The sequence below is a fragment of the Prinia subflava genome, chromosome 6 (assembly GCF_021018805.1).
Source record: "Prinia subflava isolate CZ2003 ecotype Zambia chromosome 6, Cam_Psub_1.2, whole genome shotgun sequence".
NCBI lineage: Eukaryota > Metazoa > Chordata > Aves > Passeriformes > Cisticolidae > Prinia > Prinia subflava.
The window spans coordinates 16,288,114-16,311,176 of record NC_086252.1 but is presented as its reverse complement, the minus strand read 5'-3'; the positions used below and the strand labels follow the sequence as shown (position 1 = coordinate 16,311,176).

At 34.8% G+C, this 23,063-nt stretch overlaps 1 protein-coding gene across 1 annotated transcript in view; it reads right to left on the bottom strand.

The window, feature by feature from the left end:
* TTN (titin) overlaps positions 1-23,063 on the bottom strand; it is a 237,978-nt gene that overhangs the window by 121,060 nt on the left and 93,855 nt on the right. Inside the window, 28 exon segments of the mRNA XM_063399870.1 lie at positions 1,120-1,200; positions 2,597-2,707; positions 3,485-3,562; positions 4,767-4,850; positions 6,254-6,334; positions 6,754-6,828; positions 7,767-7,841; positions 8,460-8,792; positions 9,015-9,098; positions 9,331-9,414; positions 9,630-9,707; positions 10,319-10,423; positions 11,347-11,430; positions 11,908-11,988; positions 12,527-12,613; positions 12,805-12,888; positions 13,381-13,458; positions 15,136-15,498; positions 15,697-15,780; positions 17,818-17,913; positions 18,277-18,393; positions 19,098-19,175; positions 19,786-19,848; positions 20,162-20,245; positions 20,495-20,569; positions 20,719-20,793; positions 21,616-21,693; positions 22,816-22,914. Of these exon segments, the coding sequence (XP_063255940.1) occupies positions 1,120-1,200; positions 2,597-2,707; positions 3,485-3,562; positions 4,767-4,850; positions 6,254-6,334; positions 6,754-6,828; positions 7,767-7,841; positions 8,460-8,792; positions 9,015-9,098; positions 9,331-9,414; positions 9,630-9,707; positions 10,319-10,423; positions 11,347-11,430; positions 11,908-11,988; positions 12,527-12,613; positions 12,805-12,888; positions 13,381-13,458; positions 15,136-15,498; positions 15,697-15,780; positions 17,818-17,913; positions 18,277-18,393; positions 19,098-19,175; positions 19,786-19,848; positions 20,162-20,245; positions 20,495-20,569; positions 20,719-20,793; positions 21,616-21,693; positions 22,816-22,914 (2,895 nt within the window).

The following is a 23,063-nucleotide window of genomic DNA, read 5'->3' as shown; positions in this document are numbered from 1 at the left end:
GCATACAATTACTTTTAGTCTCTGGACGTTCTGGTTTCTTTGATACTTTAACTGAAATTTCTTCTGGGACCAAATCCTTTGGTACCTCAGACACTCGAAAAATATCAATAACTTTATACTATCAGAATTTCATAAACAACACTAAAGCATAACAGCAGACCACTCTTAGTGAAAACACTACAAAGAACAACTTTTTTCACTCAAAACATTTTCTCACTTGAAAAACTTTGACAACATAAGAAAATGCTAACAGAGGTCTTGAATACTGTCTTCTATGTTGTTATAACAAGAAAACATTTTTTTTTGATTCTATCCTTTTGTCATAATGTCAAGTATCTTTAGCTGGTATAACTTATGAGGTTTTAGGCACATCAACTGTGATTTTTTTTTTCTAGATCTACTCCCTTGGGTCCTTCAGGCCCTTTAAGAAAGAGATTATTTTCAGTTATTATACAGAGTTTTACAGTTATGTTTAAAACTTTTCAGTAGAAATTGCCAAGGTTCTTAATAAAAGCTCTGATTTGTCTTGTTTTTTGTCTTAAGGTTATTTTATGTCCCTGCAAAGTCTCAGGAAACACCTCAGAGTCTTCTGGAGTTTCTTCTCCTTCAGATTATTTTTCTATTTTATTCAACCATCTCCCGAATCTCTATGTGACTGAGACTGACATTGTCCATTTTGTATTCCTTGTCACATTCTTGTATGTGTGACGACTTCTTGGTATCAATTTTTTGTCTATGCACACAATTTTTTCTTCTATATTAGACATCTCTATCACTCATTCTATGCTCTCTTTTGGGGCTAGTTTTTCATTGTCAGTCAGGACTATTTCACGTCACAAAGGCCCTCTTTTCTCCTCTTCTCCTAAGATTTCTGCTATTGTTCTCAAGTATCAATCTCATTTCTGCTCAGCCACATCAATACCTCTAACACACTGCTACACATTGCAGCTATGATTCAAAAGAGAAGAATTTTAAACACAGTAACATATAAAGAAATATATGGACACAGAAAGTAAAAGTAACAGGAAAACACAAAGAAGCAATCAGATAACTAATCTGCACAATCGAGACAGAGGTTTTTTCCTCTTCCAAATTTTAGTTTTCTGTAGTGCAACATACCTTTGGCTGGTGGTGGTTCTGTTTTTTTAGGGACAGCAGTGGGCACTTTTTCTTCTGGAATTTTCTTGGGCACCTCTGGCACTTTAAAGAAAACAGCATTCATTTTTTAAAATTAAAACTTTTAAAATATGTACATTGTAAAGATGAAAGAATATCACGAGAAGCATATCAGAAAGAAATAAAAGATGTAAAAAGAGAGATGTCATCCAAAAAGTGTTGTATATTATTACATACTAATAGGATTCTGATGAATGGGTTTTGCTATAAACTCTAGTGCTCAAGAGAAAAATCTCCTCCTCCAAAGACACGATTATTGATGTATAAGCTTTAGGTAGTGTTACTCTTAGTTTCTTAGATATAACAATATTTATTGATTCCTTAGGTACCTTGTACACTTTAAAGATATTAGTGGAGTTTAAAAAATTACAAAAATTAAACATTAACAGAGAGACATATGAAAAACCACAGATACATATATAACGATGTGACAAAACAAGCAGATGGATGAGGATGCTTTGACAACAGTTACAACTTCTGAGAAGTCTTCATGGTTCTACCCCTCTGGCAAACAAAAAGTCAGAAGTGGTTTTGCTTGGGATCTTTTGTCATGCAGTTCTAGATTTGCTGTGCTCCCCATAAAGATGAAAATGAGCTGAAGAAGTCATGGCAAAAGTTGAACTTCAATGGGATGCCTTTTAAGTGTCACACATAACAGTTCCTCACTGATGCTTGGCAGTACTGTGTGATAATGACTAGGGTGGGATAAGCTGTGCTGCCATTGGCTTCACAGTTTTTAATGCCACTCACACTCCTAGTTCAGACAGACTTTCAAAATACCTGAATGAATTGTAACAGCTGGTTTCTGAGCAAATTCTATTTCCATTCAAAATGAAATCCCTTGTTCCCTAAGTTCAACATGAGCAATGTAAAATAGAGGGATAGGATGAACATCTTGCTAGAGTATGATCAAATTTCTGAGGCTGTACCCCTGAAGCGAAAATGTTTTGTAAATCTCACTGCATGTTAACATGGCTGGAGCTTTCCTTATTTCTAATCCTTTTTACTACCTTCTGATACAATTTCTGGGTTACTCTTGGGTAGAATAAATAGATAAACTCAAGTAATTTTAATGCTTTGACAGCAACAGTACAAGGGATGGAAGAGATTTATAGAAAAAGAATGAAAGGATATGCTGACCTATACCTTTGGATCTTCTGGCTTTTTAGGCAGAATTTTTCTTCAGGAATACTTTTTTTTAGGCAATTCAGACACTTGAAAGCCATTTACTGATTTTGATTTTATGACTTAAACACTACTTGAGAAACAGAAAACAGAAAACAGGACACATAGAACATAAACACCACAAATCTGACACGTGGACCATGAACTATTACATCAGAAACTGTGTAAGAAACAGTTAAAAAAGGAAAGATGTTAATCAGCAAAAGACCTCAGCTCTACCAGGCTCTCAAAGTACCTTTAGACGGTGGAGATTCTGGTCTTTTAGGCACAGGAGTAGGTTCTGGTTTTTTAGGCATAGCCATTGGCACTTTTTCTTCAGGAACAGGTTTCCTAATGGCTGCAGGCACTTTAAAGATATTAGTTCAATTTAATGAGAGAAAGACATGTCATGAAAAATCTCAAGTTTTTCATATAAGTACTGAAAGAATGAATACAAATATTAATTGTGCTGAACAAGGACTAAAACACAAACATGAATAATTTAATTTTCCTGGAGTTCAAGACTTAGCAAATGGTAGGAAGAGGTGATGAAGAAGTCATATATACCTCTTGATGCTGGAGCCTCCTCTTTTCTATGAACAGTAGAAATTTCTTCTTCTATGTGAATCTCTTCATAAACTTCATGCACTTGAAAGATATTAGTTTAAACACTTAATTTAGAATATCTTCAGAGAACAAGACAACATGTTAGACAAATAACAAATTTAATCAAATATTCAAGCTCCTCTGAAGAGATACAGGTCTATTTCATATCCATGTGCAAAACTAGGATGCTTTCAAATAAGGGATAAAAACCCCTCATATTCTATCCTGACCTGATCTCTGCAGTGTCAGAAGAAAGATGTGTGATGTATCCTCAACTGAGTTACTACCTTGAGTGCAGAGATACGCCCTGTCTATCTAAGTTCTGTCACTTTTTCTTTATTTTTTCCCCTTTAGACTGACTCAAGTAGCACTTAGTTTTAAAAACGACGGGTGATACTTTTTAAATTAATTTTTACTGTTGCAAGTAACTAAAGCTGCTAATTAAACTCTAGTTCCAGATAAACAGAATGCTCTCAAAATAATTTATATATGAAAACTTATTTTTTATCCTTCAAATCGTACTTAAAATTTCTTATACCTGTAAAGTGTGAAGGTTCTTCTTTAGCAGGAGGAGGCATTTTTTCTTTGTGGACAGCTTTCTTTCGTACTTCAGAAACTTAAAAATATTGGTTTGTTTTAGAAATTTGCATTATAAAATAAGTAACACAGTTTCATCAAAAAATATTAAATCTACTAGAACAATAGGAAAAATATACGGTATTGAGATCTGAATAAAACTCAACAACTTCACCTTCTGGAGTCTGTTACTTTTCTAACTCCTAGTATTTATGAATATGCTCTTCTCTGAAAAGATAGTAGGGTTTTTTTATGTTTGGGGTTTTGTTTGTTTGTTTTTCCTGGTTTTGTTTGTTTATTTGTGGGATATTTTTGTATGCATGTGTATGTGAGTGTTTAAGGACTTTTGCCTTTAAAAAGGATTTTATTGTGAAATTTAAAAAAAATTATGGAACTTAAAAATTATCCATAAAAGCAAGGCAAAAATCCAGTTCAATTAACTAATTAGGCTTCTAACATATACAGAGCTCTTCAATTCTGGAATTGTGTAACAGAATTATGTTTCTATTAAAAGTTTTGTGGCTTTCTCTTTTGTCCTGATTTAAAGTCATATCTTAATCTTGACTTTCTTTAGTCCCTTGATATGGCTGCAAAGAGTTCTTTTGCAAACAAATTTCTGTCACAACTTTTTAGATTTTTTTTCCAATATATTGTCAGAGAAAGTATTTTGAGAAATAGAATGTGAGACATGAAGTCAAAAAAATGTAAGACCAATCCCTCTCTAATCCCTGAATCTCCTGCACACTAAATTTCTGTGTCTGATTTAGTCTTCTTGTATTTTAAATTCTTGATGCAGAATGTATCAATCTGTTTATGCAACTGCTTATAGAAAACAAAAACAAAACCAAACAACTGTAAAGTGTCTAAAGCATCTGGTTGTGTTGTTTAAGGAAAACAAGCAGGCTGGGTTTCTCACTTGGTATCTCACTTTCATAAGAGGTTAGAGAGAGTTAATTTGGAGGTAATGTACCTTTAGCTGGAGGAGCTTCTTCTGTAGGTACAGCAACAGTTTTTTTCTTAAGTGGGACAGTTTTCTTTGTCACTGCAGATACTTCAAAGATATTACATTTTTTTAAAGAACATTATAATACACAAAGTGTAAGTAGCAAAGAAGCAATGACAGACACATAGCATCTAAGGAAACATTAGAATGAAAATATTAAATAATAGATTAGCACACGGAATGAAGATGAATAATTTGTAGGAATGTGTTGCTTTACAGATTGCTTGAAGAGTTGGTTTACCTTTAGCTGCTGGAGCTTCTGGTTCACTAGGAGTAATAAAAGGCATCTTTTCTTCTCTTGGGACTTCTCCATAACCTTCAGGTTCTTTAAAGATATTAGTTTATTTTTTATATTTTAATATTAGTTACAAGACAGTAGTAGAAAGACAAAATAGAAGCATGCAGAAATGCAGATGGACAAAGAGCAGTTTGAACATGATTTATCTAAATATCTTTCAGCCTGATCATTGACTTACTCCTGCTAGACATTACCATTCCCAATTAATAAAATATATGTTTGCAGAAATATTTCATTTCATTTTCTAGTTTCTTAGTTCTGTGTATTAGATAGAATTTGTAACTGAATTTTGTATGTCTTCATTGGGAGTTAACTATCTCCATTGCAACTCAAAGGTTTGGTGTTGCTCAGAATGGCTCTTAAACCACTGCGTACTTAAGTTCATTTCTTTGCTTCAGTGTGATTCAAGTGCTTCCTGAATCAGAAACTTAGTTTATCTCTTATTTATATATCCTTTTCACATTATTAGAGGAAAAAAAGTATAGCATTTTTAAAATGCTGAATTCCATTTTTACGTGTAGTTTAATGTTTTAAATTTAAAGTTTTTAAAATGCTGAATTATATCAAATTTGTGGACACAGATGGTTTAAAATATGGATATTAGCTTCTTTTAAATAGTTTTTAAAATGAATTAAATATCTCATATTTTACAGAACAATATATAGCATGACTTGATATATTCTCTGCAATTTACTGTTTGGCAGATGTGTCATTGATGTACCTTCATAAAAAGGAGCCTCCTCTTCTCTAGGGATAATGGTGGGTACTTTCTCTTCAAGGACAGCTCTCTTATGAAACTCAGGAACTTCAAAGATATTAGCTTTCTTTTAGTAAGTTCAAAGTAATTTTCAACTTTTAATACCCCAAACAGAAATAAACCCAGAAAACTAAGTCATTTTGAGGTCTTGGAAACTTCTCAAGACTTAAGTATGATACAGAACTGCCTTCCTGGAACAATGAGCTATGTGAAGAAATTTATGGTTTCAGCTCTCAAAGAGACAGCCATTCACTGTCCTTACTGCATTGTCATGCTCTTCCTCCTCGTTAGTGTAACAGCTTTAATATCTTTAAATCACTGGCTCTTGCCCTATTACTTCTTCACCAATATCATGACCTGTGTATTGGTATCAAAACCCTGGTTTAAACTAAATTCATAACTATATTATAAACAGAAAAGCACTGAAGCTTTACATACTGGTGGTGTAAGCAGGAATACCTCCTCAGCATGTTTTCATTCATAATTCAATAATTTACGGTCTAGCACATATATGAAATGTTTGCCCTAGAGTTTGGGATTTATCACTGGGTTTTCAATCTCCAGTTTGGGTACCCTTGCAGTGTAAAGAACATGACAATTTTAATGATGTTAGCTGGGAAAAATGACACAAATATTTCCTTTCCATAAAATCTCATATCAAAGGCTCCTTTACCTTTCACTGGTGGTACTTCTATTTCACGTGTACGTGTAGGTTTCTTTTCTTCAGGGACAGGTCTTTTGAGTTCATCTGGCCCTTTAAGATATAATTTATTTTTAGGGCTTTCAAAGCTACTTGAAAGAAGTTAGAAAGAAGAGGAAGTCTAACAAGGAAGACTCTTGAAATATCAAAGAATTAAATCCATCCTGAAAGAACATTTATGTTAATTTTGAAGATTAGACAGAAGAATAACATATTAATACATACATTCTTGAAAGATTCCAGAAGAAATAAAGATATTATTTCTTTCTGAACTGTTTTCATGTGCAAGTTAATGACAGAACACACATTTTTAAAAGTGACTTGAAACCAACAAACAAAAAAGACTCAATGACAGATGAGAAAAACCCACACTGGGGACATAAAACATATGCACGTGTTTCTCAACAAATAATGAGGACAAAAGACTGTAATTAGAGTTCATGTTTCACAAGGACAATGAAGAGGAAGTATACCTTTAGCTGGTGGAGGCGTTTCCTTTTTAGGAATAGCAGGTGGTACTTTTTCTCTTGGAACAGGTTTCTTTGGCACTGCTGGCACTTTAAAGACATTGGTAGTTTTTAAAAGAACATTTTCAGTATGAGTATTATGTAAGAATAGAAGTTAAACAAAAAGCAAACAATGTAAAGAGTCAGAAAACTTAGCAAAACACAAAAATATTTCTCAAATACATAAATACATGTAATAGTAAAGAAGCCACCTATCTGGACTATTTTGCTTGGATTAATGCAGCTGGAGTTTCAGTATTCAGTGAAAGAAAAACACTGCTGTTGTTGGATAAATTTTGGATTGGGATAAACCTTAACACTTAGGTTTCATTTACTATCAGCTCTAATTAATGGCAGCTGGGCATATGGTAAGATTTCAATTTCCTATCAATTAACTCCAAGCTTTTCTGTAACAACAAACAAGCCAACTAATCAACCTTTTCCCACTGACTTCATTCTGACAGTTCATATGAGAAATAACTACAAAAGTCAGCAATAAATGAATTTTAGGCAAATTTAGTGCTATGAACTGAAAATTACAGAACTCTGGACTAGTGCAGTAACTTCTCTAGCACTTGCTGGCAATTGCTATTCATGACATGTTTCATAAAGCCTGATACAGAGAATACCTATTAAGATAGCACACGCTCCAGCATATCATTAGGTTAAAGAAAGTTCTAGTTTTTTAGGATTCAGCAGAAAACTAGTTTCAAATATTAGCTTTAAAATATCACTTATGTTTGATGGCAAAAATTAAATTAAGGCACTAACTTCATTCCCCTTGTCTCTAAGAAGTCATTTGTTTGATTTTTGTTTTGTTAAAGAAATAATATATTTTTTTTTAGTAATCTGTCTTTAACAGTACTGTGAAAGAAAGCTAAGAGTCTAGCAGTCAAATCAGAAGAGGTGAAGAACTGGATTTGGGGATTCAGACTCATGCAGAAGGCTGTGTTTTCAAATTTATCTGATGGATGATATACCTTTAGCTGGTGGAGCTTCTTTTTTAAGAGCAGGTACTTTTTCTTCTGGCAGAGGTCTTTTGGGCAACTCAGGCACTTTAAAAAATATGTCATTATGGATTATAAGTTATTTATGAACAAACAGATATGAAGACATCAAGCAGAGCACTCATTTGTAGAGGAACCATCTCATCATTTATGCAAAAAAAAGGGCGCAGTCATCTCAGAATTCTTGAGTAATGGAATAAGAAATATCAATGTACATCTTTTTGGTACATTGTATATGCACTTTCTGTTTGGTGTGAGGAATACTGTGATCATAAATTTAAATGATGGGAAGGAAGGTTCTACATGAGTCCTAATATCTTTGTAACTCAAAGGAGCTAAACTGGACAAAAGAATTAAATATTAATGCATATAAAGTAATTCAGGTTGAAGCTGAATTACATCAGAAGATTAAAATTTTCTCTGCTTGTGTTATATCTCCACTAGTTCACTCTTAGGCAGTCAGATAGGGAACCCTCCCATTTTAGCCTAAAGGGAATTCTTTAGGAAGGACTAGGACAGAGACAACCTTTGAACTGATTTATCATTACCAGCAACAGACAGACATAGAGCTACAAACAAGGGAAGTATAAATAAACACCCATAGGAGGCTTAAGCAGTAACTGAAAACTCAACACACTATAAGAACAAAGTCATTACTTGATTTACCTATAGCTGGTTTGGTCTCATAAGCCTCCTCATATACCTCCTCATATTTCTCATAGATCTCTTCCTTCTCCTTAAACTCATACTCTTCATAGACATCTTTCTCCTCAGCCTCTGCTTCATATTCCTGTTCCAGAATTTCCTTATATCCCACAGGTTCTTCAGGTTCCTCGTATGCCTCAATTTCTTCAGCTTCCTGAATCTTCTCAAACTCTTCAATGCTCTCATACATCTCGTACTTCTCATACTCTTCGTAGGCATACTCATACTTCTCCACCACAGGTGCAGGAGCAGGGACTTTTTCTTTCCGTACAAGTTTCTTGGATACTTCAGGCACTTTGGAAACAGCATTATTGTTACTACCTGACAATTCTTTAAATTTGTTTTTTTTACAGTTACCCAAGATCACTGACAAAGATCGACAAAGAATAGATAACCTCAAGCATAAGTTACATTAATTATAAAACCATGTTTCTGAAAAAAATATATATTATAAAAGATTTTAGAATGAGGAGGAAAAAATCTCTTTGGGAGAAATAAGAAGAAACACATCTGTACCTTTGGTTGGTGTTGGTTCTTTGGCTTTGGGCACAACAGCTTGCACTTTCTCTTCTGCCACAGCTCTTTTACGCACCTCTGTGACTTTAAAGATACAGATTTTTGTTTAGGAATTTAAAAACACCAAATCACCTTAGAGCAGTGTAAGCAGAAAAGCACAAGAAACAGAGCTTTATGGTTCAACAACGCAAACATTGAAAATGAAGAGTTGTAACATAAATTCAAACAAAGGTCTTGTACAACAGACACAGAACTTAGAAAGAAGGTGGTCAAGAGTATTCCTAGCATAAATATTAATTATAAGGAGTATGTATACCTTTTGCAGCTGGAATCTCCACTTTTTCAGGGGGAGCAACCAGCACCTTCTCTTCAGGAGCCACTTTCTTGGGCATCTTGGGTACTTTAAAGATAAGACCTAACTTCAGTGTTCTTTTGCACAATTTTTAAATGGACACAAAGCCAGAAGTTTACGAACAACAGAGAGGAAAACAAACAAACAAATAGTATAGTGACAAATACAAAACAGGACAGCAATACTAAAGTGTCCCTTGCTAAACTCAACTTGGATCAAGAATAATATCAGTTAACCATAACAGCATTTAAAATCTGCAGTACCTTTGGCTGATGGAGCCGGCACCTTTTTAGGAACAGGTTCTTTCACTTCAGGAATGGGTTTCTTAGGCATCTCAGGAACTTTAAAGACATGTTATTTTAAGAATGTCACCAGTAGTATGAGAAAGAGAACAGAAAACACGTACAAAGAGACATAACAAGAACTGATCTGCAGAATGTATTTTTAAAAGATGAAACAGAAACTGAAACAAAAAGACACTTTACACCCATGGGCAGACTTCTTGAGCAATTGAAAAAATTTTAGAACTTGTTTTGTGCTAGAAATCTGACAGGCACTCTGAGATATCAATACAGAAATGCAGCAGGGACACAAAGCTAACATAAATAACAAACAAACTAAACAGAGACACTGAATGAGAATAACAACACATAGTTAACATGCACCTTCTGCTGGACGAAGTTCCAGTTTCTCAGGTGGAGGTACACGTGTTTTTTCCTTTGGAACGGGTTTCTTAGGAATCTCTGGCTCTTTAAAGATATTATTTTGCAAACACTTGTTAAAATTACTTTCGGAGCAGTAAAAGTGTGAACAAGAAAAGAAGACAAAAACATAGAACAAGAACACAAACTCCCCCCAAACATATATAAGAGTTACATAGAACAAGAAATAGAGATGAATTATAATGAACACAAAAGGTGTCATGAGTGACTTCCAAGAAAAGATCATGTACCTTTTTCTGGTACAATTTCCTCTGGAATAAATTCCTCTTCTTCTTCCTCAGGAACAAAAATGGGAACCTTTTCTTCAGACACAACCTTCTTTGCAACCTCAGGCACTTTGAAGATATTATTTTAAGAACTTTACTTTCACAACATCACAGAGAAAAACCCATAACATAAAACACAAAGACACCAACTTTAAATTAACAATAGAAATAAAAAGGGGGAAAATACAGAGTATTTATTACTCCCTGAAAACACCAATGTGTAATTGGGTTACAAGGATTATATGAGAATTAGTACTTTTGCCCAATTTTTAATTTCAGTGTCATTGCAAACAGAATATATTAGCAATATATGCTAGAAACCAGAGTTTAAAGAAGATTATTAGCATTAAGGTTTTTCATATAAGAACCTTTCATTTTCTGCTTTTATTTTATTTTTCTTTTTTTTCTTTTTCCCTAAAATACTCAGCTGCTGAGGTACAATCTGCTTGGCATGCAACAGTGGCTTTTGCAATAGTCTGCCTCCACTTTGAATTTCACATATAGGGTAGGAGATGGTTATGAGTATGATCAGCTGTAAATTGATGTTATTTTTTCCTAAGTTTTGCTAAAACCCTTGAATCTAGCTTATTCTCAAGGCACATGTAAGTGTGATCTCCCTAAACTGAAGAATTTACAGGTAAAGGGCCATAACATTTAATTTCAGCTATTTTGTTTAAAGAAAATTTAAATAATTTAAAAATTATTTCTGGATGATAATATCACAAGGAGTGATTTCATTCACAGTAATCACTTAAAGTGGAAGAAAGCAGATCATTCAAGGCCTGATTCTCAGCCGGTTGCAGTCAGTAACAAAACAGACAAGCCCTGTCTGAGCCCTAGCACTGCTCACGGCGGGGAAGCAGCAGGGTTATAGCAGAAGCTATAACTAAGGACCTGAATCCACATGGGTATACACTGAATGTTAAAATTAGGTTCCACTGAAATATAAAAATAAGAGGGAGGGGAATTATCTGCATACACTTGTGATATACCTTTAGCTGGTGGGATTTTCTTTACTTTAGGAACTGCAACAGGTACTTTTTCTTCTGGGACAGCTCTCTTGGGCACCTCTGGCACTTTAAAGATATTGTTTTAATAAGAAATTGTTAATTACTTTTAGAGCATCAAAACGACTAAAACTACAGAACAAAGTCACAAAGACCAGAAAGAAGAAGAAGACAACTCCTCTCAGGAGGTTAACTACATCAAGCTTAGAACAATCACTGGAGATGAAGATCTATTAATGAATTGAACTAAGCTCTCATAATCTTCAAGAAGGAATGCTGTACCTCTTGCTGGCATCTCTGGAACCTTTTCCTCTTCTTCAGGAACAAACACAGATACCTCTTCACTGGGACGTCTTGGTATTTCTGGCACTTTAAAGATAGTTTTTAATAGTAGAAGACTTAGACATAACTTACACAGAAGCTAAAGACTGTGAAATAGCAGTACATTTGTCACACACTGCTACAACACTTCAGTTAAATTCTAACAACAAACACACAGAAACAAGAACAAGCATTAACCACACGTTCAGCTACAGGAAGCAATACCTTTGGCTGGTGGAGGTTCTGGCTTTTTATGTACAGGGACAGGTACTGCCTTTTCTGGAACCTTCTTCGGCACTTCAGGCACTTAAAAGACATTTTTGTTTAGGGAATTAATTTTCAGTGTAACATAAAACCTAGTAAAAAGATAACTACATCTGATATTAAGATAACTACACAAATATGGTAAAATGTAGTTGTGTGTGAAAGGTAACATTGATTTTATGTTCACAGATTTATGCACAGATGTAAACTTAACAAATACACAGAGACTACAGAACTACAAACTGGTGTGGTAAGGCTAAGGGGAAAGGCTGGCTATTTAGGTAAATTTTTTATCTTTTGGGCAATCTGTTTGTGAAACAGCAAGTCCTTTAAAAAGATTTAGATACATGAGATCCAAAAGACATGGACAATACAAAACACAAGGACATTTTCAAAGCACAGAGTAAGGATAGACCCTATGACTGACAGACATAGACACAACAGTGTCCTGATCAAACAGCTCAGGAATGGTTCAAACACGTTAGTTTGAAGAATGGGATTGTTACTGCCAGTAACAATCTTCTTATAAAGATGAAGAAACAAAAATAGAATCACACAGTTGAACCAGAAAATGGTGTACCTTTGGCTGGTGGAGGCTCTTCCACTTTTCTAGGCACTGGGACATGTACCTTCTCTTCTGGCACAAGTTTCTTTGGTACTTCAGGCACTTGAAAAAATATTATTGCAGCTTAAGAATTTCATTTTTGAATCATAAGTTAAAGAATATTGATAAAAATCAATAAAGTTGGGTGACAAAGAACTGTCAAGAAAAGAAAACTTTCTTCACTCTACATCACATATGAAAAAAGACTGATTTTTTTTTTAACATTCAGTCAAGAGCTGTATCAAGTCATATACCTTTGGCTGGTGGAACATCCTTCTTTTTTGGGACAGGAACAGGAACCTTCTCTTCTGGCACAGGTTTCTTTGGCACTTCTGGAACTTAGTAAGATATCATAAAATATTGAGTTTGGCATGAAAATCTGAAACAATGTGACATACAAACCAGTCACACTAAAACAATTAAACACAAACAGAAAGAACCACAGTCCTTAAGAGTAAAAATCCTTTTTCTATCCTATTTTTTAACACGTGAGAAGATAAATGACTGCTAGAAGATCTTTCTGAACACAGATAATTAGAACTGCATATACCTTTAGCTGGGGGAGCTTCCTTCTTCGGCACTTGGACTTTCTTTTCAGGTACAGGTTTCTTTACCTCGGGAACTTCAAAAAACATGATTTTGGTTAAAAAAAATAAACCATAAACTACTCAAAACAGAAATGAAACAAAAAAGACAGCAACACAAATATTTCTTATGAAGACCCCTCTCCAAAAAGAACAGAAATAAGTAATAAGCAATTAAGGCATCTGAAAAATAATGTGAATTACATTTTCAGAGGATGTCTTCTAACATAAAGAGATGGTATATACCTTTTGCTGGAGGAGGTTCTTTTTTCTTCAGAATAGGTACTTTTTCCTCTGGAACAGGCTTCTTGGGAGCCTCAGGCACTTGAAAGATACCATTAATATTTTAGGCATTTTCTTCCATAACAAGAGGAACATAAAGTTCAAACAAACATCACAAATACATAGTCATGCAAAAAACCATCACATACTCCAAAAGAACAGCTATGATTTAAAAGAGTTTTATCATTAAGACAAAAAAAAGGTAACAAACACATCATATTAGTTGCTATTATGTCCATTCTCTCTGCTCAGCCATTGAGGCCATCAGTAAAAATTTTTTCAAGGGCTTTTTTGCTGATCAGAAGATTAACTCAGAGTTTGACTTTTTTGAACCAGCTATTAAAAACATGTTCCTAATGCTTGTCATGCATGTAATGGGTTGTATCTGGTCATATTCTTTTATAGATATTAAATTTAAATTGCTGACTGCATTTTCTTCCCGAAAAATTTCCAAGAGCTTTCTGCACGCAAAGCCCCCAAGCACATCTAGTTTATCAACTGACTTCAAGCACAGAACTGTCCATTATAAGTACCCAGAAGTTTATACCACAATTTGTTGGGGAAATTAAATGCTTTTTAAAAAATCCCTTTACTCTTCTGAAATAACAGACTTTTCCTTGAACTGCAGTGAGGCAAAGGTTTCATCTAAAATATATCTAAACTTTTGTTTGTACTCCAAACCCCAGAAATGTCCATATGAATTTTAAAATGGCAGGAGAATAATTCTACTGGCTCTGAGCATACCAAAGAAAGTTTGGAGCACATACGGATTAAACTTAGCTACTATGAGAAATTCAATAGAAATTTCAGCCAGCACTAATCTTCCTGTCCAGCATTAACCTGGCTTTTGTAGTGTACAGCCTCATCTTATGTCTATGACAAAATTCCTACTGCAAACAATGTTAGACATAATTTCGACATTTATTAATTAGTCAAGAGAAATTGTGAACTTCTTTGATGGAAAAAGACACTCTGGAATGATTTGGATGAGGAGTGGAAATTATACTCTTAGATGATTATGTAACTTTGGAAAATTGGATATACATGATCCGTATCTTTATATTATGATGCAGAAAGGCTATATTACCAAGATCTTGGCATGACCTAGCTCTCCTAAGTACTGAATATTTTGTTTGTATTAACAATGTAGAAAATTTATATCCATACCATAAAATTAATCCGAAGGTAAACACCTGAAACAAAGATTATTTAAATATGGATATTTTTTTTCTTTTTCATGAAAGTATATTTTTCCCTTCAAGATAGAAATAAACATCAACCATAGGGCTTTCTAAGATTTCTGAAAATAATTCAGTGTTCCTAAATCACTAGTTTTCATGTACCTTAGCTAACTTCTAGATAAATATATTTTTTGTCTGTGATTGCAGACTTTACAGAAGCATTTTTAAGTATTTCAAGCACAGCCTGATCGCAAAATTGGACCCCAGATGAGGATGAAATTAAGCCTGGTTAAATTTCCATAGTAGGTTATGCAGAGTTCATATGAAAGAGGAATGAACACGTATGACAGAACATTTGAATTTATGGAGGTAGTAGTAAAGAGTAGATATACAGCCATCACATGTTTTCTGCACTATATAATAATCAATAAACATCCTTAAAAATGCACACTGCAAAAAATTAAAACAGAACTTTGGTATTTTCATAGACTGAAAAGATATTACTTTTTCTCACAAAACCCCTACAGTTAAAATATACCTCTAGCTGGTAGGGGAGCCTTCTCTTCATACTGAGGAACCTGTGGCTCTTCCTCCTCATATTCAGCAACTTCCTCCCCATAATAAGCAGCTTCTTCTTCATAATGGATGACTTCTTCTTCATACTGAGGAGCTTCTTCCTCTTCATACTGAGGAGCTTCTTCCTCTTCGTACTGAGGAACTTGCTCCTCATAGTGACTAACTTCTTGGTAATGGTGAACTTCCTCCTTGTAGTGGATCACCTCCTCCTCGTACCTGGTGGTCTCTTCCTCCTCGTACCTTGGAACCTCCTCTTCCTCCTCATACCGAGGAACTTCAACGTACGCTTTTTCTTTTCGGGCAACTGTCTTGCGTACTTCAGGCACTTAAAAAGATACCAGTTAAAAGAACCTTAAAATTTGGCACACATATCTTATTAATAATAAGGATCACAAGGCATAGTCAACTAAGAATTAACCAAAGGAAGAACATTCCACAGAAAACAAATCAGTACTCACTGTACATGGAACATACAAGACACAAAAAACATTTACACCGTATTTCAATATGCCATCCAGTATACCTTTGGCTGGTGGTCTTGCCATTTTTTTAGGAGGATAAATTGGTACTCTTTCTTCAGTGATAGCCCTCTCTGGTACATCAGGCACTTAAAAGATACAGTACAATGGCATTTAAGAATTTTTAGGTGTAAATTGTTTAAAAGCAAAAGTATTCTTGGCAAGAAACAGAAAAAGATATCTTACAAACACGTAGCTGACATGTAAAAGACAAGCATGCTTATTGTCATTGGGCGTGTAGCTAGGGAAGCCATTAGGCTTCCTTTCAATTAAGAAACAACAAACTTTTCAAGATACCAATGTAAGCAGCTGATATGATTCCTGCTTCATTCCCTGCTGCCAGCAGTGAAGTTAAGTTTGCTGATGGGCTGAACTCAAAATTCAGAGCCATCCAATTACAAAATCAATAAACCTCATTGCTCTCTGTAGCAGCTCCTCTCCACAGCAGTGGTACTTTGCATTACCTCAGGAAGAGATTAAAATCCTCATTCACTGACAACAAAAGATTTGTACAGGAAATTCTAGATGAAGGTGAAGGAACACGTGGAGAAAAACTTTGAGAGTGACTAACAATAGATAAGAGCTGTGGTCTAATTAAAAGCAAAAGAATGACTTGCTCAGTAATGAAGGTGTTTTTCCTCTTCTGTCAATTACTTTATGAAGTGACTTGCTTGTTCTGTCATGGCAAGGAGCCATTCCTTGTAAAAGCAGGAGCATTTCCAAAAGATTAAGACATGGATATGTTCAGTTTTTAAGATTTATGCAGGAAAGAATGTTATGTTTCAGCAGCATATTCTCTTTTACAGATGTGTGTGGGTCTTCTGAGGCAGGTGTCTTGGAAATTTTTTGACCAATATAACTGGAAACTGCACAGAAAATCACCTTGGCATTTTAAGATCTGGCAAACTTGCCAAGTTGGAGAATAACTGTGGCCTTTTCTTAACAGATTTGAGATTTTTTCTGACCTTAAGAGATGGAATCCATTCTGTCAGTGACAGATTTGAGAATTTATAGAAGCTTTATTCATGGCAAGCTACAGTGAGCATGGATGAGTGGCTGCCACAAGCCTTGATGCTTGGTGTTATTTTTGAGGTGATGTGAAGACTCATTAGCTCTCTAAGTACTTTCTGGCAGAGTCCTCCTTGATATTTAATTATAAATTCCAGGTACACTGACATTTGAAATCTTAAACTAAAACTGGTCGGAACTGGTACTTTGGTGGATTTGAAAACAAAAACTGCATTTTGCATGAGTGCCCTTTTCTGAAAGCTCAGGTTCCTTGGATTCTTTTTTCCCAGCTAAGACACCACTGTTTGGTACCCCATTGGAGAACTGTTGAATTTAATGTCCTTCTGCTTTGACCCTTTTCTTTCCAGACCAGATAGCATATTACACCTGCCTTACAAAGAACCAAAGATCATCTTTCAGCATATTCTTAGCACTCATAGTATGCTTGTCCCCCATCTTTGGAGACTAAATGGATAATTTAACTTCACACCGATTTGTCTGTATTAATCTTTCATGATATGAATATGATAATGCCATTTATCAACAGTATCAGATGCAGAAGTAGTAAGTGTGAGGCATCTTGTGGGTTATTTTTCATAAATCAATTGAAAGTCTGCAAAAGTGAAAGAGCAATAATCTTTTTTAAGACTGTGGACTGTTGAACAAGCAAATCTATTACATTGGATTGGGTTAAGTGTCTCAGCCATGTAGGAAACAGAAGAGCTAAATGTTTTTTGTTTAACCTTTAGATTTAGGTGAGGAGTTGCTTTTACAGAACAGGAAAGGACTGTCTGTCTTTTCAGAACAGTAAAGCATGTTAATTTTGATGAAAGCAAAAACTGTCTTCTGTTTCCACTCAAAGGTCAGACAGCTGGCAAGATTTAAAAAGGAGGACCTAATGAAATAATTTGCCTTCCACTATAAGAACAGCAGTAAACCAAGAGGAAAGAATTAAACATTTTGCAAGAATGAAATACTGTCTTGCGTTATTCTACAAGCTTCACTTTCATGATAAACTGGCAATAGCAAAGGACATGAAATTTTGTTTTATGTTCTCTGGGTTTTTTATTAGCTGACAAGATGTAACTTTGGATACAGAATCTTTTTAGTCCTCATACCTGTGTATGAAATCTCCTTTTCTGTGTGGAGAGAAACGGATACTTCCTCTGAAATAGCCCAGTGTTCTTCTTCTGTTGGTACTTCAAAGACAGAGTCTAACATTAATATTTTTTCTGGTGTAATATCATGTGCAATAATAAACATCCCATCTGAGTCTCCTAGAAAAATAACTATTATTTCCTGACACCACCCACACCCAGAGTAATTGGGAAAAATGTCTCTAGTGTTTCTCAAAGACTTCATAAAAGTTCCTCTGGGACTACAGTGGATCATAATTATGGACTTGGTAGTGTAAAGTTAATGGTTGGACCCAGTGACCTGAAGTGTCTTGTCCAACTTAAATGATTCTGTAATTCTAAATTTGAACCTCAGGAGATGTGCCAGACGAATAGGCCTGAAGCTCTGGTAGCCTTACATGAGCACAACCTGTTCATAGAATAATCCATGGGCAGGACTACCTTCTGGTGGTGGAGACACTTTTCTCTTTTGAACAGCCACGGATACTCTTTCTTCTCTGGCAGTTTTCCTCTGTGCTTCTGGCACTTTAAAGATAGTAATTGTAAGAATACTAGCTTCTAAAAGAAATCACACATATTCTGAAATTCACATGAAAGAATAGTAGACAATTGGAGCAAACAGCACACTATTTAAAAGAAAATACAATAAAGCACAAAAATGATGAGACATAAAAAGAATATATAGAAAAATAATTTATCTAATATTAGTGTAATAGATATACAGGCCAAGACAAATAAAAATGGAACAGAATATTCACATATCACCAAGTAAGATGAAATGAAGATGAAAGTAAGAGGTAAATATTTTGTCTCTAAACTCTTCAGAAACTCAGTTAAACGACAGGACACCACACACAGGGTACATGACAAAACCAAACATAAGAAAAGCACAGAAACAGAGAACATATTTGTAAGTTTGAAATGCTTCACTGAATATTGACAATATTATAAACATTGACATTTTTTTTCAAATTTTGTGTTCATTTTTTTTTCGCTGAGTAAATGTTGTCACTCAGCTTTGCAAGCATTTAAGCATCCAGAGTGATCAGCAAAATTAAATAGTAGCTAAAAATGCAAAGAATGAGGGTGCATGACTATTCTCTGCCACATTCAGCAATATTTTTAATGAAAAGACTAAGGTCCTTTTCATTTATAACCAAATCAGAATAGACAGATTTGATTAACTTGGCAGACTGTGAGTATGATGCATATGGATGTCTGACATTTAAAAGTCACCTCTACTTCTAAAAGAACTTGTATACCTTTAGCTGGTGGAGGTGCCACTTTCTGTGAAACTGGAACAGGTACTTTGTCTTCTGGCACAGGCTTCTTGGGCATTGCTAGCAGTTTTTAAAAAAAGGTTTATTGTAACAGATGTTAAATTAATCACAGTACATAAACGTAAGCAGATGACAAAACACAAATCAGAGACTTGATATTTCTTTAAATAAAAAAATAATAAAAAAAAAAAGATAGAAAACACTGAACAATAGAGTCTGTGTTAGATAACTAGACAGAAATATAAACCATTATCCTGAAAAAAGACTTCTCTTGTGTAACTGAAAATTTATATACCTTTCTTTGGTGGAGCCACTTCTTTTTTAGCAACTGCAACTTTTTCTTCTGTGATAATTTTCCTGTGCACTTCAGTCACTTAAAAATAATGTGCAAGAATATTTAATTACAATATTTGAAATTAAGATATATGTTTCTTTTACTTATTATGATTGTTTTTAAAAAAGTGCTAAGTGAACTTCAACAGCAACAAAAATACACTGCTGAAGAGCATCCTTTACATCCATAGCACCAAAATGAGTAGAGTCAAAAGAAAGGGGAGATCTCTACAAAGGTTGCAGATACCAACAAACAAAACTGTATTTAAGTAAAATGCCTAAACACAAATACTGTGAGACCAAACTAAAAAAATCTCCATGGTGATAATCTGTTTACCTTTGGTTGTTGGAGGTTCTTCCAATTCTGCCTCAAAAGTGGGCACCAAAGGTTCTGCAGGTTCTTAAAAAAGATTGCATAACTTTAGAAAATTTGATTTCATCAAATTTTTTTGTTGATTTCATCAACAGGTGTAAGACAGAAGATGAAATAACATATAAATAACATACAATAACATATAAATCTCTTTAAGACAGCACAGGTCACAGGTGTCATTGTAGACAAACAGACAAAACATATTTAATGTTGAAGAAATTTGATACTGGAGATGTATGTTGTATCAACAACACAATCTCCAACCAAGGTATATATGTTAAAGATGGAATGCAGCAAAAAAGCTTTTTTTTTTTCAATAGGAAAAAAACCACTGCTATACCTTTTGCTGGTGGAGCCACCATTTTTTTAGGCACAGGAACAGGCACTTTCTCTTTAGGAACTGCTTTCTTATGAACTTCAGGAACTTTAGAAAAATGAGCAAGATGAGAAGGAAGATGAGAAAGAATATTAAAGTGTAATATTTGCAATTGCCTACTACACAATGCGTTTTGCTGAGTTAACACAAACAGTAATTTTCAAATTACAAGGTGGGGTTTGAGACAGCACTCATCACTGTGAGAAGACACCACCTATGTCAACATGTACAGCAAGACAGTCAGACAAACATAATCCCTTTGAAGACACAGCAACCAACTGAGGAACTGGTTTATACCTTTAACTCCTGGAGCTTCCTTAGGAGCAGCTGGGACTTTTGGCTCAGGGACAGCTCTCCTGTGCTTCTCAGGCACTTTAAAAGATTACAATACAAGTTTTACATAGAGGAGTAGTGTCACTATAGCACGAGCACATACAAATATACTAGAAATGGACATACACATGTAGTGGGAACATAATGTTAAGAAACAACTCATATATTGTTGTGAAATGAACTTATACCTTTTGCAGGTGGGGCTTCCTCTCTTTTTGGAACAGTTACCGTCTCCTCTATGTAGTAAGATTCTTCTTCTGTCACTTTTAAAAAGAGTAAAATATAAAAATACTTAGGTATTTGACATATATTTCTGTATTTATGGCCCTGGTAAGCAACAAAATATTCGTAACTCAAAAATAAACAGTTTGCTTTATTAATAGACTCTTCTGGGATGTTAAAATCTACATTCCAGCCATCCTGCTTCCTCTGAGGCCAATGGAAACACCCCAAGTGACTTAAATGGAACCCAGAGACGGAGCTCTCATCTTGAATTTGTGTGGAATTTGAAAATGCTCCATTCCTCTGTCCACTGACTCACTGATGTTGAAATTTGTTCATTTTGAGAAACCTTCTTTCTCAAATACTGAGAATATTCCTTAAATAAGATGTCCCTGGAAAAATATGTGGTGTCACTAGTCATAGAAACTGAGTCAGTCAGTGTTACTGTCCGTCACAGTATATGTGCCCACCAATAAACTTACAGGTGGAAACAATATAGCTATTTTACAATGAAATTATCTGAGGAACCCCAGTGCATTGTAACATTCTGAAGAACATTTGCTTTATCCAAGCAACCTGGTGGAAGAGGATTTTTGTAAACAGAAAGAAGTCCTGATAGAACTCACTATCAGAGACATAACTTATTATTTCCACTGTATTGAAACAGGTTTAGCTACTCCACTTTTCAAAAGCGAGCAAGAGAAGTTGTAGACATTAAAATTAAAATGTATAAGTTACAAAAATTATTTCTGTAGTAGAATTTTTCCTTATGAATAAAACAGATATTAATCCAAATTATCTATTTAGTACAGACCAAATTCACTTTTTTGCTTTTGTGTAGTGTTCCTGAATTGTTGTCATACCTTCAGAAACCTCTTCTCTGTGAATGGAAATAGATACTTCCTCTCTTTCTTCTTCAGACCATTCTTCAACTGTTGGTTCTTTAAGGAAAATTATTAGTTTTAGTATTTTTGGTGGATGGAAAGATGAAGACAGGGAAGGATTGATGGACAGAGAAGATGAAGACCAATTCTTAGAAGTTCTATATGACAATGACAGATATACATACAACCCAGAAAGTGCTATGCACATACATATGTAGGATTTGTTCTAAATTATGTGGTTTGTCCATGTCCCATGTTCCCTATTGTGTGTTGTGTCTAATGCCATTCACTGGTCAACTGTCAGTTCATCAGAATGTCTCAGCTTCCCAAATTTACCCATCACAACAGCTCAAGGGGGGGAAACAAGAGTCAAAGAGTTAGAGGTTACTCCTCGATCCAACTGTATGAAAGTGAGAAGAGGAAAAAATGAGATGGATAGATCAAGGACTGAAAGGAAATCCTGGCATGTACTCATCTACAAAGGTGACTGTGTCAGGGAAAACCTCAACTAGTTCTGGAGACAAACAGAAACTAACACTTCATGTATCCATACGGATGTGTATTTGCAGGTCTATATTTTAGATAGATGTGTTCCAAATCTTCTTCTAAAAATTCATTTATGGTTTTTAAAGGAAGGTGCAAATTGTCTTGACTGGATAGTTATTAATGGGCTATAAAACCAGACAAAATGCTGATTTCCATTATCTTGAAGCAGGTATTATGTGGAATTATACTAACTTAAGACAACTGATGTCAATCTTCCCTGACTGTGAGAATGTGAACTGAAAGCTGGTGAGAAGCTAACACTGCAGAGGGAAGCAGTATTTTATCTTCAGGACTACAGAGAGCTTTGTAGTGAGTGTGACAAATGGATGGTTACAGCCCTAATTTGCCTAAAATAAACAATACATCCATATTTGCTCCTGCAAATTTATGAGGCCCTGATCTGAAGATCATTGTATTCAATAGTGGAGTTTTCATTTCGGTCAATGTGGTGGAGTCCTGACATGCAAGAGTGAAATTGTAAATGACACTTTAGGAGGCTTTTAACTGCCTGCAGTTCAACACAAATCTCATACAAGAGAACTATCAAAATTTTTTGCTGTATTTTGATCTTGATATTAGAACAGACTTGCAGGCATAGCACAAGTTTCTCACTATTGTCTGTTTGTAGTGTACCTTCAGGTGATGGGATTTCCTCTGGAATGGCCACAGATATTCTTTCTTCTGTAATAAGTACTCTTTCTTCAAAAGTGGCTTTCTTCTGCACTTCAGGCACTTTGAAAGATAATGATATTAAATGTATGCTTTTCCAATTCCATTGTGAAAACATAGTTTTTAAATGCTAAATCTAGGTTTCCAAAGAAGGGTATGGAGCACATAACATATAACAGAGATTCAATATTTAGAAAGAATACTACATAAGT